This window comes from Chenopodium quinoa, unplaced genomic scaffold (genome assembly GCF_001683475.1).
Source record: "Chenopodium quinoa cultivar QQ74 unplaced genomic scaffold, ASM168347v1, whole genome shotgun sequence".
Taxonomy (NCBI): Eukaryota; Viridiplantae; Streptophyta; class Magnoliopsida; order Caryophyllales; family Amaranthaceae; genus Chenopodium; species Chenopodium quinoa.
The window spans coordinates 1181850-1200157 of NW_018743066.1; the positions used below are offsets into that span (position 1 = coordinate 1181850).

Sequence of the window (18308 nt, forward strand, 5' to 3'; positions counted from 1 at the left end):
ATCATGACAAGTCAATCACAACGTATTGTTTTGGATGTGCATAGGCCCCAATTATAGAAGATCGTCGTGCAAAAACTTAACACGATATTTTAAAGATATACACTTGCTAAAGATATGCAATGGTTAATAATTTTTATAATAGCATAAGTTTATTAATATGCTCCATACGTAGTATATATGTTCTTTTATTGGTGCAATGAAAAAAAAAGTTATTCTGTATTTTTTTTTTTTAATTCCTTTTTATGTCCATTGTACATAATGTTATTATACTTTAATGATATGTTCATTCATCTAGCGTTAAAAAATGACAATTTTAAATGCGCTTGCAAGAGTATCATGAGCATCATACTTAAATATCTAGGATCTAAAATAAGTGTTTCCGTCTAATTATATAAGTCATCTTGTTGCAGCCATATAAGTATAAAATTAAAACTATGCCATTTGTTTATTTTTTTTTAAAAAAATAAGTCATTTTCTATGTTCGAATCAATTTGATCATTGACGTCGTTATAATATTTGACTATTTTAAGATAAAATAATCTAACAAATTGATGAATGATGCAGCAACGAACTGCCAAACCAATCAATCAATCAATCCTAAGTAGATTAAGAACAAAGAGATAGATATGCTCAAATTCACCAACAAGAAACCAAAAAAATTAAAAATAATAATAAGGCATAGACTTTTAATTTGAGAGAAGAATCGAAATAATTTAAGGTCAAACATTGATGATAAGAATATGAAGTTATGAACCAACAACCTAGCACTGTACATGCTACCACGTACGGTACATGCATACATTATTACTTCTCAAACTCGTAGTCCCCCCTAGAAGGAAAGAAAAACACACCCGTAAAGAAAAAGATACATTATTTCACTTCGTATTTTTCCCATATATATATACTTTTTGAATAGTACTCCGTACTTCATAAGTACATATAAGTTTTTTTTCTTTTTCTTTTTTAATTATGTATTTGGCCTCATCATCGATCTGTGGGTCACGTGTGGCGTGTGAGAGGTAATTCATTTTAAGAGGGAGGATGAAAAGGTTTGATTAATTAGCATATGCTTAATGAATGACTTTTGTCATGAATTTATGAGACCTCACTTCCAATTGAATACATTGGCTTTTGACTAACAAATGATACTTTAAACAGTTAAACCTCTTATGAAATCAAGGGTAAAATTTAAGTTGTTCGACAAACTTTGACTTAACTTACAAAGTTACAATATACTGTACTAGTAGAGGGAAAATTTAAACCTTGGAACTTCATTAATTTGTTGCATGCCCATGAAATTTCATTTCCATTCCTTTTATACATGTGTGTTCTCGTTATTTAGAATTTGCATATCCATATAAACAACACTTTGATCTAAAATTTACTCATAGTTAGGAAACAAATTACCAAATAATATACATAGTACAAAGTAGCAAATGCAACATAATACTCCGTTCTCTTTTGGTGTTATAAGTATAAAGATATATGATGTATTAATTTGTACCATTTCACACAAGGAACAAATCAAAATCACATACAAATATATATGATTTACACCTCATAAATCTTGAACCAAAGAATTCAACAAAAGCAAAAGAAAGTGACACTAAAGTTGAACACCCACCTCACTTTGCTTTGCTTTCCTTTGTTTCCCACATGAGTATATCATTTTTCACTAGTAATCCCTACCAATCATAAAATGACATATTTATACAAAACTCGAGATCAATAATCACAAGGATCCTAGGATTGCATAGCAATGAATACTACTCGTAATCCCGACTACTGTATATTCATTAATCACAAAAAAAGTGTAACACTTAAAAAAAACAGGAGAGTATGAAAACTCGAGATCAGAAAATATCGAGGATCTCGAGAATTCGACGGTTGCAAAGGGGACAAGAACCTCGATTAAGCCATAACTCCCTAGAACACACCCTACAATACGTATGACCACATGGTATTAACGCAGCTCCTTTCTTCCTTTCCATGCACACGCAACACACCGTATCACTCCCTTCATTATTATTTCCCTCTCTTTCCCCACCCTTCGATCTTTCTCTCTCTAAACCTCGACCGTCCGTTGTCTCCTCCAATAATCTCATCAACGACACCCTCAACGGCGTCGTTCCACCATTATACGGCGTCGTTTCATCATTATTAATATCAACATTATTATTGTTAATATTGTTAATGTTATTATTTCGCACGGTCGCACCGTAACTTCCGGTGCTCTCGGCCGCACGGAATTCCCTCTCTGCGGCCAACGCAGCACCCAAATTCATCCCTCTTTCAGCGGGTCCCACTTGCTGACGTGTCTCAAACTCTTCTTGTACGACGCCGTTTTCTTCCTCTAGTGGAGAGGAATTATTATTATTCTCCTCGCACCGCCACGTGGCGACACCACAGCAACCGATGCCGTTAAATCCTAGCCGTTCCCTTAGAATCTTCCAACGGCTGTTATTACTTCCATCTTCTCGTCTCATGGTGCGATCTACACCGTCCATTTTCTCGACGGTGAGAAGATCAAGAAGAGTTCTGATTCTTCTTTGATCGGACGGTTGTTGTGAAGGTGGGTGTAGAAGTAATGGACGGTCTTGATTTGCCGGACTATGAGTTATTGCTGTACTCATCTTCACCTGATTGTATCTACAAATGAATGAGAAGTTGAAGAGAGGAAAATAAAATAAAGAGTGAAAAAACAAAGAAGGTTGTTTGTATTTATAGTTGTACAAGGTTTAATTTAATTTGAGAAAAGACGTGTCTACATGTTATACTCGTGAGAGAGAATTTAGTATTTGTAAAATAAAATAAAATAATTATCACGTACTTCGATGTAAAAATGGTTAAAGCAAATTCTTGTATAAGACGGTTAAAGAAATAAAAACCAAACGACACCTTATGTTTTGTTAAACTACTTGCCCTATTTACTCTCGTGCTTTAATATCGTGAATTTGTGATTGACTTAAAATGGTGGGAGTAATTTGAGTGATTGAGTCGCGTTAAATTAGGTCTGGTTGGGTCGAATTTGAATCATTGTAATTTGTAAATCATTATTTGCATATTAATATACTAATTGAAAACTAAGGGTATGTTCTGTTCAGTTTAGTTCAATTTAATTTCAGCTCCAATTAATTCAATTCAGTTTAACTCAGCTCCTAATTTCCTTCTCTTGTAAACAATTCATTTTACTTTTATTTATTTTATTTCAGTTCAGCTTCAATCAGATCATTTCAGATCAGTTCGGTAACTCAAAACATGCCCTAAAACAGATAATTTTCATTTTAAATTGAATATACTACCTTCGTTTCATATTATTTGCAACGATTAGATATTTTTTCTCTCTATTTTATGTCAAATCGTTGCAAATAATATGAAACGGGGGTAGTACTAGATTCAGGTTTATTTTTAACAACCCTAAACAAACTTATATTTTTATAAGTTAGAGGAGAATTACTCTAAAGTGGGACCCCAAAAGGGAGAGAAAGGAGAAGTCAAAAGAAGATGTGGGGAAGAAGGAATTGCCAACTGATGATAAATTATTGAGATTAGAGACATTGGACAGAGCAAAAAGACAAATTAGAAAGAAGAAAAAAGGATTACTAGACCCCAAAATTAAAGAAAATAGTGATGGAAAGTTGGAAAAGGTGTAGGCCATTGATGGTGGGATATTCGTACAAATTTCGCGCCAGAAATTCGTTTTCAATGCTTCTAACACATAGATCTAATTTGCCACTTTAGGGTTATTTTATGATACACCATTTATATTATGCTAATGATAGATTAATGATGTGCTATACGGCCTTGATTTAGTACTTTTGTCATTATAATGTTTGTCATGCTTTAGTTTTTCGGTATTTACATCTCTTCAACGGTTTTTAAACTACTATTATAAGATAAAATTAAACTAACAAAAAGTCCTTGGAATACCAGTTTACTTGTTCTTATATATTTCTCACAAGTCATAGTAACATAATTTTCCATAGTCTACTTTGAGAAAATAGAGGTTATCATTTTATTGTTAAACGACAAATAGATCAACAAGTTTTTCATTAATTATGAGTCCTACGAGGCTACAATTATTGATATAATTAAGAAATATCATACTGATTAGGCATTTTTGTTGATTTATTTACAGTTTGACCAAATACTTCATGCCTTTCTCGTCTATTTAAATCCTCACGAGTCATGACGATAAGTGTTGAGGGGGTGCTATTTCGCATTTGTATATGTGTGTAAAAGTGTTCGAGTGGATAAAAAAAGTCGAAATAAAAAATCAACTCCCCGCGCAAGTGATTTGATTGAAATCTTGTTTAATTTCAACAAATCTTTAAGGCCTATTTATAGTTGTCACTTGCTCACTGCTACAAGCAAAAATCATGTGTTACCTTATCACATTCAATTATGAAGAACCTTTGCATTTTTATCTGGTTTGGAAGCTTTGTTTTGTCTTATTTCACCTTTTACCAGATGCTTATGTTCTTTCGATGATTTACTCCATTTTTAAAGTTATCTTCAACCAATTATAGATTACTTTTGTTAAAACATTTAGCAAAAAATAAATAGCTAAATAAAAAAAACGTACATTGTATATAAAATGTTATTTAGGCATTATTTGGATACAATATTATCATATTAGTGGTGTTCAAGCTTTTGTCACCAAACATCCAAAGGAATTTTATAATTTAACCAACAAATAAATTAAACAAAAAGACTAGTTGGGCATATATTGACTTTTCATCATCACTTCTACTCCATAAATTCTAAATATTTTGACTTTTGCATTACTTAATACGATAATATCTATTTCTACTTCAAAATGTTATTTGCGCAACAGTTATATTATTGTATTCATTAATTTTAATCACTCAAATTTACATATTTGGTTAATATTATAAAGTGATATTTACTAGATAATCCGATATGTAAATACAAAAATCATCAAATTATAACCTAATTTAGTAAAAAAAAAAATGATAAATTTAGTCTATTAGAGTCCTTCAATTGGCTAATTATGTTTTTTTGTTATAATTTGACTATTTTGTTGAGGATTGATTAACAAATTGTTGAATTATAATCTTACAAATTATATAAAGATTCAGTGAATCGGATAGCTAGGCCACCAACTCTACTAAAAAAATTAATTAAAATAATGTGAGTCTTCTTTGATCACCTAAATATAAAGTAGCTCCAACCTATTGACGCAATGGTGATGAATCACGAGCCTTACTTGTTTCGGTGACTTTCTTGGTTGCAATTATTCAAATTTGTGATAGAGATTTGATTAATTATTTTTTATTGATTAATCACTAACCTATTGATGGAGTTGAATTTTTTAATTAAAGCTCATTAACTATTGCTAATTGATTTGACGTGTTAGCTAATTTATTCGTCAACATTTCCAAAAAATTTAGCATATTCATGAAATGTTAACCAATTTGAAATATTAAACAAAAACACGGACTATACGGAGTATTATTCAAACTAAACCTCGGTTAACTTGATCCACCTAAGGCTCGGAGCTTTTCAATTTAGGGTTAAGCACCTAACTTAAGGCTTAGAGCTTCTCAATTTAGAGTTATGCACCTAATTAGGCTAGAAAAATCTTATGTCAATACAACCTTGACTTGAATTGTCTTAGTCCACAACTTGACTTTAAGTTGGTTAATTATCAATTAACTAAGACTACATAAGATGAGTTTTGGCTTGATCTGATCAGACTCAAAGGCCCATAGTTAACCAGCCAACTCTAATCTTCTACGGAGTATGCCATAAAACATGACAACATTTAGAGATGGGCAAAGAGTCAAAGACTGGACCGACAAAAGGGTCAATTAGGCCCGACACAACATGAAATGCACATTGGTGGGTTATGAGTAATGCTTGAACATCATTTTTAAAATATAGCACGATCCGACATCAGCATGACGAGCCAATTGACATGTCGGCCCTTTATTTTTGACCAATGTACCAAAATAAGAGAAAAAGTTAAGAGGCTTATTGGCACGTCATGAGTTCATGACATGTGAGTCAGCCGGTGCAATACTTTTGTTCTATGAATGATCGTCTCAAGTCCTATCCAACATAATTACTCCGTATTTGTTAGCCATTTTAAATACGAGGTAAACTAACATGACATATGTTTGTGGCCACCTAATATCAAAAATAGAGGTAACAAATTAGTCGGTCAAGCTTGAAGGGTCATTTCTATCCTTCTAAACATACTAAATTCTTTGGGCCAAGAGGCCCCAGACAACATATATTGGACTTTCATTTACAGATTATGTTATCAGCAGTCTATTCATATTCTACTTTAAGGCCTTCTTATGTTATGTATACATACAAGGTAGGCCAATCACTTGAACATTCCAGGGGCCCAGCCCATAGCAAATTACGTGTTCTTTCTTCCGTTCACAATGGAACATTAAAAGAAAGAACCATCTAGACTCTAATACAGTTTTCATTAATTTATTTTTTTGCTAAATGTCACTTGCTAGATTGTATTAAAACCAAACAAAGCTTGATGACCCCTCATTTGTCAATCATAAAATATTTGTCCTGTTTTAATATAGCTCTAGGCCTCTAGCAATATGTTTTTTGTTTCTAATCCATCCCCAAGCTTAGCTTAGTAGTTATAATCAAGACGGCCATATAAATAGTTCTACTCAGTGTGATTAATATTTGTACGTACAAGTGAAATTCAAACACATTAATGATTATAGTTGTAGATTAAATTAGCAAGCTGGTTATATTATTACTCGACACTTAATTTAAAAAGGACCGAATATTAGGCCACAAAAATATTCAATTTCAATAATACTTCAATTTTTGTAAGTATAATTAAATTTCATATTTTTCATGTGTGATGTGTGGCTAAAATCAGTCCATTAAATTCTTAGCAATTATTTGGGTGGTGATAAATTTTTCAAATCACCAAACTTTCACACCAAAAATACGCACCACTATAAAATATCATCTCCTCACACAGTACCAGCTACCAAGTGCATTCCCGGCATTTCGCTAAAACAAAATCATCAATTCTTTGAATTTCCGACACTTTTTCCACACAAAACAAAATTTTCGACGCTATACTTCCCAGAATCTCGCTAATTTTTCGTCAGAAAAAAAATGTCGATAATTTCACAATTTTGCCAACTACCCATAAAATCCCACAAATTATCCTCACAAATCCAGCAATTTCCCCCCAAATCTCCTCTCTTTTCCTCAACCCCACTAAAATCAACAGGGGCAAAAAGGGAATTTACAAGCATCAAAATCAAAGCAACCTCATTAGACGATGAGTGGGGCCCAGAGAAGCAGAGCTTTAACAACAGCAGCAGCTCCGGCGGCGGAGTAGTGGCGGTTGCGGAGGAGGAGACGGCAGTTGAAGCGGAGGAGATTTATAAGCTGAAAAAGCGGTTAGTGGATTCGTTTTATGGAACTGATAGAGGATTGAGAGCAAGTAGTGAAACTAGGGCTGAAATTGTGGAGTTGATTACGCAATTAGAAGCTAAGAATCCAACTCCTGCTCCTACTGATGCTCTTCCTCTTCTTAATGGCAAGTGGATTTTAGCGTGAGTTTCTTTCTTCTTTTCACTCTCTCTAATTCTTTATTTTGATTGCTTTTAAGTTTACGGGTTTAATGATGTTGACGGGATTTGTCTCGGGTATTAGGCAAAAGCTTAAAACCCCGGAAATATGATGTAGACGGGATTTGTCTCGGGTATTAGTAAAAACTTAAAACCCTAGAAATTTTAACTGACTAAGCTAGTTGAGAAATCCATATATATGCTATTCTTTGTGTTTTAGTATTAAGATTTTGTGATGGTATTTTTTAGGTGGATTTTATAATTGATCATTTCAAGTGTATATATTATTTGGTTTTATTGTGGAATTGCTATTTGATGTATTCCCTGTGTGTGTATATCAAGGTTTTTGAAGATTATATGGGAATTTTACTTGGAAATGAATGAGGATATGCAACTACTTATGTGAAAGATCTTTTATAAGAGCTTGATGATTTACACACTCTTAAGTCTCTACATAAGTGAATATTATCTTATAATTTGATTATGAATTGATAATATTTTGAGGTTGGGAAAACTATATGTGAAGAAAGATTTAATTTTGTTGGCAAGAAGTATAATAAAAGCTTGCTTAATTCAATCTAAATTGTCAATTGATTGTGAGTATATACTTATGTAATCTTGCACCCGGGAAGTTGCTGGTTGATCTCAGTGATTGACTAAAGTTAATCAATCAAGTGGCATTTCGTGATAGAGTTGAAACTTCGGTTCAATTGGAATGATTGAACATACAATCTACATGCATATACATTTGTAAATAATGAATATACAATCTACATGCACCCGGGAAGTTGCTGGTTGATCTCAGTGATTGACTAAGTTAATTAATCAAGTGGCATTTGGTAGTAGAGTTGAAAATAATGGATATACAGTTGCAAATTCTTGATTGATTTTGAATATCAGTTAAGGAGATTGACTGGATGCTGTTCCTGGTACTTCATTCTGTTTGCTTAATTAACTCTTGAGTCCAATGAAAATATGTGAGAATAATGCTTGTATTACTAAGTTTGTTGTTCAGTACTCTCAAGGTGAGCCGCAGACCATTGCATGTCAATAATTTGAAGACCATTCTGTATGTTCCTGTTAAAATCTTTTATAATTTTGTAAACTTTTATAGTTTCTGTTATGTGGTGCAGACAACTATGTCTAGAATGAATCTTCATCTCTTGCTCGGTTTGCAATCTGTCTCTGGAATTACTGATAGTAAATTGCATTTTGATTAGTGTAACAACAACAACAAAGCCTTAATCCCATAATGGTTTGGTGCCGGCTAACATGAATCGTCATAATGGAATAATTTATCCTGTATCTTTCATTTTGCAGGTACACATCGTTTTCTGGTTTGTTCCCATTGCTTTCCCAAGGAAGATTACCACTGGTCAAAGTGGACGAAATCTCACAGACTATTGATTCTGAGAATTTCACTGTCCAGAACTCTGTGCAATTTTCGGGTCCTCTGGCCACCACTTCTCTTAGTACCAATGCGAAGTTTGAAGTCCGCAGCCCCAAGCGTGTTCAGGTATCTTTTAGATGCTTCTTCTGGCTCTTTGAGAGGCATATAACTTGGTCAAACATAGATGCACCATTTTGATGATGGACTTGGTTGTTTTGAAAAATTCCTTACTTTTAGCCTAAATTTAAGCTTCAAGAGTTCATATTTAATTATTCATGCCTAAGTGTTAGTGTGAGTAGTATCTGACAGAGTTACATGAGAACACTTGAAGAGGTTGATGAATTTGGGATATAACTGCTGATTGAGAAATTTTTAATAGCTTAATCTGTGGTAGACATTGTGTTTGGGACTCGGTGGTGGAAGATGCACTGATGGATTTGGAATCTAGATCATGTACTTGGTAAAGCTATTACTTCACAGATCTTGCCTGATTCCCTTCCAAGTATACCTAGTAAAGTGTCCTAGTTCCACTAATATTCACCATTCCTAGGCTTGTTTGCCCAATAATTACAGATTTATATTGATCGTTCACTCTTAATTTACAAGCTTTGTGGTGAAGTCTTGTTTCGTAGACCGTAAGTTGTGGTAATAAGTAATATGTAATTTTGAAAGGATAAATCTCTTATCAATGTCCATGGCAATGCTTGTCTGCTTCTTTCATTAATACTCAATGGATCAATCGACTCATTACCACCTCTAGAAGTGAATAAAAATTTATAATGAAGAACAAGTTCGGAATAGAACTGATCTCACAAAGTTAGATTCAACTTTACCATTTGATACTCAATTATTCCGGAATCCTATTGACCTATTGCACTCCTTTATTTCTGTATTTGATTTGATTTTATTTATTTGTTTTTTTTTTTTTTTTTTTTTTTTTTTCATATTATAAATTGCTTAGATCTAAATGTTCCATCATCCCTTGCAGATCAAATTATTGAAGGAGTCATTGGCACTCCCCAGATAACAGACAGTGTAGTTTTACCTGAGAATGTAGAGTTTCTGGGGCAAAACATTGATCTCACACCTTTGAAGGGCCTGTTTAACTCAGTACAGGACACCGCTTCATCAGTTGCTAGGACAATTTCCAGCCAACCACCGTTAAAGTTCAACATAGGTCAAAATGAAGGCTCGTGGTTGCTTACCACCTACCTTGATCAAGAGCTTCGAATCTCAAGGGGTGATGCAGGCAGTGTGTTTGTTTTCATTAAGGAAGGCAGTCTTCTCTTGTCTCCCTAAATGAAGCTTAATACCCCTTAATTAGTATATACTGCAATCTAGATGGGGGTTTAATACTATGATGTCACAATAAAACCACCAGTTATTGGTGCTAATACTCGTAATTTACAGAATGGTAAGAAAGGTGTATTGCCACTTGTATATTGTAGTTCACATACTATATCAAAAAGATGATGTAATATCATAATATGCTTTCAGTGATGATATACAGTAAAATCCAAGAATATTACAAGTTATACCTGTTTCTAACGTTAAGAATCAACTGTCACACTCATATAATTGCTGCTAGTAATGTGGCAGCTAAATTTAGGACGGAGAGAGCAACTTCCATGTTATACTAAACTCTACAGGTTAGTATTGCTCTGTATTTGTAAGTCTTACGTTTCCATTTCAAGATTTGTATATTTTCCTGTGGATCTGTAAATCAAAAGTATTGATTGTCTTATATAGTATGACTTAATGTCCAAGGAGAGTAATAAACATCAATCCTGAGTAGAGTTCTATCTGATCTTAGATACGATGCTTCATCATATACATGGCTGAATGGTGCCAGTGGTACGACGAATGCTAGCTGGCCACTTGCATGAGTTACATCATTCATGGAGTCTTAAGCATTTTTAAGGCTCTTTTGATTGCACTAAAACAGTCTAGCAACTTTAAGTTTGACAACTTTTATTATAATATTTTTTGAACTTCTCAGTATGACTGCTAGAAAATATGAAGTCTACTGCTTATGAGCTAGATACTCCTAGTATATGAATGAAAATCCTCCTATTTTAACTTTGAATCATTTTAGTACTTCTGAATCAGTTTAGTTAAATACTACTACTGTTATGAATAGACATTAATACTATAGACTATACAAAATTTGCTTTTACTCCTTCATTCAGGATAAATAGTGATATATGCAGGAAGTTTTACCTAATTACCTTTTATGTTTGCATGGACTACTCCACCCTTCTTCCATTGCAGGTAATACTACTCCAAATTCCACTACATGATTGATAATGTTAAAGACTATAACAGTATTGTATGCAGGTAACATGAAGTACTGATTTTCATTAAAAATCGCGCAAGAATTTGTTTACTCATGCTGTAATTCAATTCGCATGAGGGATTCACATCTTTAAGGTGCCAACATGAAAGGTATTATTGTCTACAATATGATTTCATTAGTGGCATTTACAGCAAAAGAAAATATCAGTACAAACCTGGTGGAAGGCTTCTAGTATAATCCCTCTATACTCGACAGAGTTCATCGTAATGTAGCACTTCAATAGATACCGGAGATCATTAGGCTCTTTTATACGGTTTGCTAGTATAACTTCCACCATTGAGCGCCTAAAATCTTCCATTGGATCATGAGATGATTTCTCCATAGCAAGCATCAGAAGCAACTTTCTGTTGCTGCTGCTGCTACTGCTACTGCTATTGCTAGTTGTTACATTTTTTACTACCTTTTTTTGCTTCCTTTTTCTTGCCTCCATTAAGCTTCTTGCTTTTTCTTCCTCGTTTTCCTTAATCATTTGATCTAATCTCTCTTGAACCATGTGATGCGCGAGGCTTGAGATTGATGGGTACCTGTCTGACGATCCAGAGCTTTCGTCACCTTCTGTTGATGTTCTGCAGTTAGTACAGCATAAAGCCCTGCAACCTCCTGTACCCTTAAACTTGTTGCTCCTCCTACCTTGCATTTTATTGTGAGACAACACTCTTATGTTTCTAAGTAGAGTATGATGTTAATTACATAATTAGTGACTTAATTAGCAATATATGGCAAGTGGGGTCTGGCTAATTATGATTATGTTCTGAATTCTGATTCTCAGGATATTGAAGAGTATCAGGAGGGCATACAGGAAACATTGAATATTTTTATTTGCATGACTATATTATTGCACATTTGGGTATTATTTAATGATGTGATTATGATGTCTTGTTCACCTTTTAATGTGATTATCTGAACCTTTGTACCTTTACATTAGTTGGCACTTTGCTGGAAAAAAATGATCTATTGCTACTAGAACAGGGGACCCTGTTTTAGTTTTCATCTTAGTAGGCTTGTAATGCTGAATATGATGGTTAAAGGTTAGGTTTGATTTACTTTACATGTCAATTTGCCATGCTTCTTTAGTTTAATCTTGTTTTAGGTGATTGAATGTAGGTGCTTGTGTATGTACTTATCATGACTGGTACATTGTATTGTGTGCTCGTTATGATAGATGACCAATATAGAATTGCTAGTCGTTAAAGGGTTCACTACAAAATAAAATCTCTAATGATTTATTCTCAACTTATTTTCTTTCTTTCTATCAAACTTACTTTTCCTAAACAACTAACATAACGATGATGAAGGCTAATTTTGGGTCAAGACTTTCTCATTTTGAGACACTTCGACATATTAAGTGTGTTCATTGTCCATACGTGAGTAATCTTCTATGCTTATTCGAGTAAACTAAACCTAGGTGTCATATGATAGTAATAATTAGCATTCGCGGTTTAATTATTCCTTAATGAAGAATTGATGATGAACCACCAACTTTGGATCAAATAGTAATCTCCCATGCTCTATCTAATATCTATTATTGGCTTACCTACAAAACTTTGGTAGGTCATCAAATAGAGCACAATGTATGCAAAAGGGTGGGGGAGAGAGTGGTAGGATAGGCTTAAGAGGTTGCAGATTCATTGAAACAAGGCTTTTGCTTCTTGTTTTAGGAAACTTGAAACTCATCACATGCATATAAAGCACTTGATATATATTAGCAACAAGTCCTGTCAATAATTATCTAACTTTATCATAATCAGGATGGATTCAGGTATTGATAAAAAAACCAAAAATGAAATAAAAAGGATAAATAATCAATTTTTCTTAGTATAAGCACCTGAAATTTTGAAGGCCAGGAGTAGGTGCAGATTCAATGAAACAGGACTTCCTTATTTGATTAATTTGTTGAAACATAATCTAAGCAAAACTTTTTCTTAGAATTAACCTATATATGATAGTGTTCTCTTTGCTTGAATTTCACTTATTTTACCCAAGTTTATTAGCATTGAACTTATAATTGAAATTTATTAGTTAAACACTTGTTTTATTTGGACTCGGATTCATCTTACTTGAACTTATTGGCTATGAACTAAACTCTGAACTCATATAACGGAATGTTTGAACTTATTACTCGTATTTGACATGCAATAAACTCTTAACTTATTAGCACTGAACAACTTATGTTATCTGTATTCATTAGACCTAAAATAAGTGAACATAACCTAAGCTAATACTTAAGCCTTAATTACCCAAAAATTAAATCATTGCAAGTAGCAAGATGAAACTAATTATGAGAAATCTGACAAAAGAAGAAAAAACAGCTTGTAAATATATGTGCTTAGTGTTCTGTACAGCAAAAAAAGAGTAGTGGATAATAAAGCCTTAATTTTTTTTGGGTTAAATATGTATAGTAGTTAAACTAGTTATAGACTTAGACTTCAGTCTATTGCAGAAGAAGAAGAAGAAGAAATTCATGCAATAACAAAGTACTTAGCATGTGATGTAATTAGTAAAGCCCTGATATCCCTCCTTTTTTGTTTGATTTGGTTCCCTAATTGAACATCATCTTTCCATAATTATTAACAATATTATCATAATCATCACCATCAGTGTAAGGTAGAGAGTCCTTCATTAGGTACTCTACCTTCAATCTTTATTGGTTGATAGGATAAACCACGTTTACACGTCGCACATATATATGTAATACTTTAAAGATTATTTATTATTTATTCCTTAGTTCAGAAGCCTAGTGAAATATGTATGTCACGTAGTTTAGTTATACAGTTTTGAAAATGTGTAGCACATACATTATTGGCAGGATTACCCAAAATATAATCGTAATAAAGAATCATTTAAGTTGGGGGATTATATCCCAATTTTACAATTTCAACAATCCCCAAAATATATACAGCTAGTAATTTAACATGTTCATCAACATCCCATATAGATTAATTTCACTAGATTAAATTAAAGGTTTAGTAGAATGGACGACAAGATTAGTAGTATAAGAGTCCAACCATTGATCCGCTTCAATGTATGTCATGGTAAGAAAAGGAGCTACTATAGTTTCATTAAGCTTTTGCTCGTAAGACACCCTTGCACTCAAACTCGCGCCTGGTCCCGAACACATATATTCCCCATAGAACACCGTCCTGCAACAAAACATTTTTCCATTATATTGGTACCTGGTGTTAGCGCCTGTTCTCTTCAACTTAATTTCAATTCAGCTCCAATCAATTCAATTCAGTTCCTAATTTCCTTTTCTAATAAACAATTCATTTTAGTTCAGTTTAGTAAAGTAGAAGAGAACCTTAGTGTAATATTAAACTTGTTACAGTACGTACGTAGGTAGTTGTTTTCAAAAGTAGCTAACAATTAAGTTGTTCTCACGGGAAAATCATACGAGTATTATATAAGCGAAAGAGATTGTTAATTTAAACAATTTCTTACTCGTCGTTGTTGGGGTTGTTAAAGTCATTCCAACCCTCAGGAGCAATAATATCGGACATGGAGGTGTAAGCAAAAAGTACACGTGAAAATGAGCGCCATGCACGTCCAAGCCAAATTCTTCCGGTGCCTCCAATGCTACAATTGTAGAATACAAACCCTGAATTTTCATCTTGGGAAGATCTTCCACTTGCTGTTACTACTCCGTTTATGTTTTTTTGGCCTGCTGGAACCGGGCTTGCTATGGAGATCATTGCACAATTCTGAATAAATCAATAATTTTGAACGCAAATCATTAGATACATTCTATGTGTAAATTAGACATCTGTGAGTCGGTGCTCATATATATTAGGAAAATAACTACAGAATTTAATTTACATATTACATCCGATGGCCAAAATAATTTTGACCGCGATTTTTGACTTGTATAAATGAAAAAAATAAATAAATAAAATTAGCATGGGGATCTTATTAGATTGGCTATGTGTAAATTTATATAATATCAACTTTTTATTATTTTCACTTATACATAGTTGAAGATATTAATGGTCAAAGATGAATGTTGAAAACTGTGCAAATATCGAACTTTTAGGAACTAACATAGGGAGTATTTTTTCTTAGTGTGCATGCACATCAAGTTGTAGTTGGTGCCTTTAAGCGATAAGGTGGGATTGAGTAAGTTGAAAGAGAATTATTAGGAAAAATAGTAGGTAGTGTTAGTAATAATACTATAATAGGTATGTAGGATGATTATTAGCAATTTATACTCAGGCCCGTTTCTGAGATTTAGGTGGCCTAGAGCGAACATATAATTTGGGGCCCTAACTAACAAGTACTCCATATTATTTAAAATAATTAAACTTTAAGGGGCAAAAAAAAAAACCCTACAAATGGTACTTTTTCTTATGATTAACAAACAATCTTATAATTTCTCAAAAAAAGAAAAAAAATAAATAAAATAAACGATCTCATAAAACATTTCATATACATATATTGAAGTATAAAAGTCTAAATGTTCATACTAAACAATTTCTACTAGCATTTTTAGAAGTAAAGTCAATAATAGTTAACTAAAACAACCAATGTTCTTACTGCTTACTTCGTATAATATACTTAGAGCTGAAGCATTAAAAAAATATGCTCTTAATTTGTTACCTATTCTTTCATCAACTAATAACTTTACAAAGGTATGTCTTCACACAAGTGCATCCCATCAACTGAAAACGGGCTTTACAATTTCATATGAAATCTAAGGATTATCTAACAATCTAACACAAAGGGACTGAAAAACTTTTAACCAATCAAACAAATCCAAATTCAGAAAACATATGCATGAAAATATAAGAAGAAAAAAGAGAAAAAAATGGCTCATTGAAATTGAAGAGATATATGATCGTTTATATTTTCATCATTAGTTAAGTAATTTGAGTTAATTAAGATTTTATTTTGAAAGGATTTAATGTAGGTTTGGAAAGACTATAAGAGGTAATTGAATTTTTGAAACAGAACTAGCAAAAAAAGGGGATTGATTGAATGATTTTTTTTTATTTTTTTTGAGGTGTAAATTAAATACAGTTTGGCAACTGAATAATTAGTGCGAAAAATTAGGGGGAAGAAAACCATAACCGTTTGACTTCTCTTGATAACAGACATCTTATAGTTTTTTGGTTTTTTTAGGGGCCTTAAGTATAACTAAATTTGGGCTTTTCAACATTGGGCCCAGGGCGGTTGCCCCACCTGCCCTGCCCTAGATACGGGCCTGTTTATACTGTTCTAATCACATAAACATTACCTCGTAGAATGATCTTCCATTGCCAAAGATGAAATCAATGGAACCTTGGATGTAACAATCCTTAAAGTAATGGCGGCCTCGATCATCATGAAGTGTGTCTTGTGCACCAAAAAAACCGCAACCCCAAAAGGCGGCTTGATCTCCTCCGACTCTAATAGCCACAGCTTGTGCTCCTACAGCACCGGGTGCAGGTATTGGTGCTACATTCTATACGATAAAACAACTTGGTGTTAAACCCATGTACATTATATTGTAGCATAAGTTAAGTGTTGAGTATATTATATATATATATATATATATATATATACATATATATATATATATATATATTATATATATATATATATATATATATATATATATATATATATATATATTTGTATAGTCTTACCATGAAACTAATGTTCTTAGCAATGAAGTTTGATGCAAAAACTTGAACTGAGCCACTAGAGAATGTGCCATGTGCGGAAGATGCTGTATCATTCCATACAATGGCGGTCGAGGTGTACCCTTGCCCTTGGAAGGTGATGTTTGGTTTGTTTCTAGGGACCGTCACCTTTTCGCTGATCATTTTTCAATAGCAACCCATCAACACGTACAGTAATATCTCCATTTCAAAATAATTTAGTGTAATTTAGTTTAGCTGATCTACATACGACCATTGATAACTCAACTATCATCTCCCTCTATTTTATAAGTATTCCAGTTTGACTTTTGCATTACCCAGGTATACGGTGTACCACTTATAATTAAACATACAAGTACTGGTATAAGTTCTTATTAGAAACTAGTCTTTTCCATGTATAGTTTATTGTGAATATTAACTTTTTCATACTTTATATAACTTACTACTGAATTAAAAATATTATATTGGTCAAAGTAACGTGTTTACAATTATTACAAATATGCTTGTCAAATTAGGACACTTATAAAGGATAACAAAACTTTAAATATGTTGTTATGTGTTGCACCAAGAAACCATAACTGTATGATAAAATTGATGATAAAATACTTAGAAAAACATTAAACTTACTAGTATAAGCCTGAGTTAATCCATATAATGACTCTTTTTAGGCTAAGAAGAGGGGCATCATCAACAGCAGATTGAACCGTTGTGTAGTTACAACATCCTTTACTATCAACACATAAAATTGATGTTGTATCCGTATTTGGAGGAGGAAAATCTGGTGGAAAATCATCACAAATATTAACAGTCACATTTTGATTATGATCTTTGCGATGATGATGATGATGATTATTGTTATCGTTATGGTGATGACCATGGTGTCCATGACGATGGTTATGATGGCTTAATTTCAAGCTAGGGTTGTAATTTTCGACATGTTTGAAGGATGGTAGCAAGGGAGAATTAGTAAGGTAATTAGTCGTCGTTAAGGATAAACCTACGGAGATTAACAAGACAAATGATGCATATTTGAGAGTGATCATTTTTGTGATAATGTACGGAGAAGAAAGAAAATAATTTTGAAAAATGTACGTGATGGTATGCATTAATATTGATGGAAAATTTAGGATAAAGTTTACTATAATGAGATGCACTTGAAGTGTAAGCATTTTATGGCATGCCTTGCAAATTACCCATGCATTCAATCTTATATACGTGATGGAATTTCTAAGTTACATACCAAACCTATAAGCTGTTGGAACAACAAGTGTGTAGTGTGTGAATTTTGTGAAAAAACTCAAAGTCCCACATTGGTGGGAAATGAGAGTTTTACTCTCTTT

At 33.0% G+C, this 18308-nt stretch overlaps 3 protein-coding genes across 3 annotated transcripts; 1 reads left to right on the top strand and 2 right to left on the bottom strand.

Annotated features, from left to right (window-relative positions):
- Positions 1 to 1506: 1506 nt before the first annotated feature.
- LOC110731285 lies at positions 1507 to 2809 on the bottom strand. Its single transcript, XM_021911127.1, has one exon. It carries the CDS (start codon positions 2631 to 2633, stop codon positions 1854 to 1856), a length of 780 nt encoding a protein of 259 aa, XP_021766819.1. The 5' UTR covers positions 2634 to 2809; the 3' UTR covers positions 1507 to 1853.
- Positions 2810 to 6856: 4047 nt separating this feature from the next.
- Positions 6857 to 10527, top strand: LOC110731286 (plastid-lipid-associated protein, chloroplastic-like). Its single transcript, XM_021911128.1, has 3 exons — positions 6857 to 7574; positions 8910 to 9118; positions 9968 to 10527. Exons 1-3 carry the CDS (start codon positions 7129 to 7131, stop codon positions 10276 to 10278), a joined length of 966 nt encoding a protein of 321 aa, XP_021766820.1. The 5' UTR covers positions 6857 to 7128; the 3' UTR covers positions 10279 to 10527.
- A 3538-nt stretch (positions 10528 to 14065) lies between these two features.
- On the bottom strand, positions 14066 to 18031 carry LOC110731287 (probable pectinesterase 8). The gene is made up of 5 exons (XM_021911129.1): positions 17596 to 18031; positions 16954 to 17125; positions 16563 to 16769; positions 14774 to 15033; positions 14066 to 14475 (listed from the first exon to the last, which is right to left on the bottom strand). The coding sequence occupies exons 1-5, from the start codon at positions 18009 to 18011 to the stop codon at positions 14286 to 14288; spliced, it is 1245 nt and encodes a 414-aa protein (XP_021766821.1). The 5' UTR covers positions 18012 to 18031; the 3' UTR covers positions 14066 to 14285.
- Positions 18032 to 18308: the final 277 nt, after the last annotated feature.